This window comes from Asparagus officinalis, chromosome 1 (genome assembly GCF_001876935.1).
Source record: "Asparagus officinalis chromosome 1, Aspof.V1, whole genome shotgun sequence".
Taxonomy (NCBI): domain Eukaryota; kingdom Viridiplantae; phylum Streptophyta; class Magnoliopsida; order Asparagales; family Asparagaceae; genus Asparagus; species Asparagus officinalis.
The window spans coordinates 56,904,051-56,905,350 of NC_033794.1; the positions used below are offsets into that span (position 1 = coordinate 56,904,051).

General features: G+C 38.2%; 1 protein-coding gene across 1 annotated transcript in view; it reads right to left on the minus strand.

The window, feature by feature from the left end:
* Positions 1-579, minus strand: part of LOC109842512 — a 1,240-nt gene extending 661 nt beyond the window's left edge. The window contains exon 1 of the mRNA XM_020411382.1: positions 1-579. This exon is cut by the window's left edge and continues 661 nt beyond it. Within this exon, the coding sequence (XP_020266971.1) occupies positions 1-335 (335 nt within the window). The 5' untranslated portion in view covers positions 336-579.

Below are 1,300 nucleotides of genomic sequence, written 5' to 3' on the forward strand. Positions count from 1 at the left end.
TTTTTCTCCGTCTCTTCCTTAACCGCCTCCGAGCAAAGGCCACATATCCACTTCCCGAAAAACTTCTTCCTCACGTCGATTATGTACTCGGGCGTGCATTCCTCACTCATGCCACAGCACTCGCACTTGGCGTCCTCCACTTCGGAGATCGGAGGTAGGGCCAGGGTTTCGTTGGTTCCTGGCCCGAGCTCGAGATCAATTGGTTCTTTGCTAATTTGGAATGATAAGTCCGAGATCGCTCGTTGGAGGTTGTTATCGGCTTTGGGCTTGACTGAGAGCCCGCTAGGCCGAGAGAAGGGGACGACGTTGGCAAATAGTTCACCGTTTGGCGCCATTGACAGTTTGAATTTGAGAAGTAAAGGATTAATAGTTCTGAGTGTAGCTGGAGATATTGTTGGCTTAGTTAGCTAGGCTATTGAACTAGAGGGGTATATTTATAATGGATTTGGTTTGTCATTGTTTTGTGGACTAGAACAATTTTATTGATCATGTGATCAGGAATTAAGAGGAGAAAGTGAGAAAACCCTAGATTTCTCGTGAAGAGATTATTATAATGAAAAGTGATCGTAAGTATGCAAGTTGGGGGGTTTTTTATGAGATGTGTGATTTGGTAGTGAATGGTTATGGATTAATGGAAATGGTTGAGGGGAGTTGGCACTGTGCATGCCTCAATTTTTTAAGTTCAATTTTCCCCTTTTCTCATGTATTATATGTATAGGAAAATTACTAGTATATGTTCCAGAGTAAATGGGCCCAACCTAGTGTTAATGAACCTTGAATAAAGGCTAAAAATCATTTGCGAGTATACTTCAATTCACTAACTTGGTCTGAACCAACAACTTTTAGAAGTAACATGGCTACTACACATAACATCCACTAGATACGCCAGGAGTTTTACAAACATAGACCATAACTTTAGCTCTGAGATCATTTATTGGGGAGTAATCAGGTCAAATTGCGAGTTAATGAGCCTTAAATTAATAGAGACTAGAGACGAATTTTAATCCAAAAGCTTAGGCTATTGGTTATTAGCCCCAACTTCTATCTAAATACACCATTCTTTTTTATTCTTTTCCAACGCTGGACTATACTTACACATGAATCTCCAACACTAGATTCTCTAAACCATTAAGCTTAAACAGAAATATAGGACCACACATATGTTTGATCTTTTATGCATTATAGACACTATTTTATATCAAATAGAAAATTGTATTTTACTATTTTGAATCTAATTAGAAGTGTAATCAAATTGGCTTATAAATTGGTAAAACAATGTGACCTACTAGTTTAATTATCA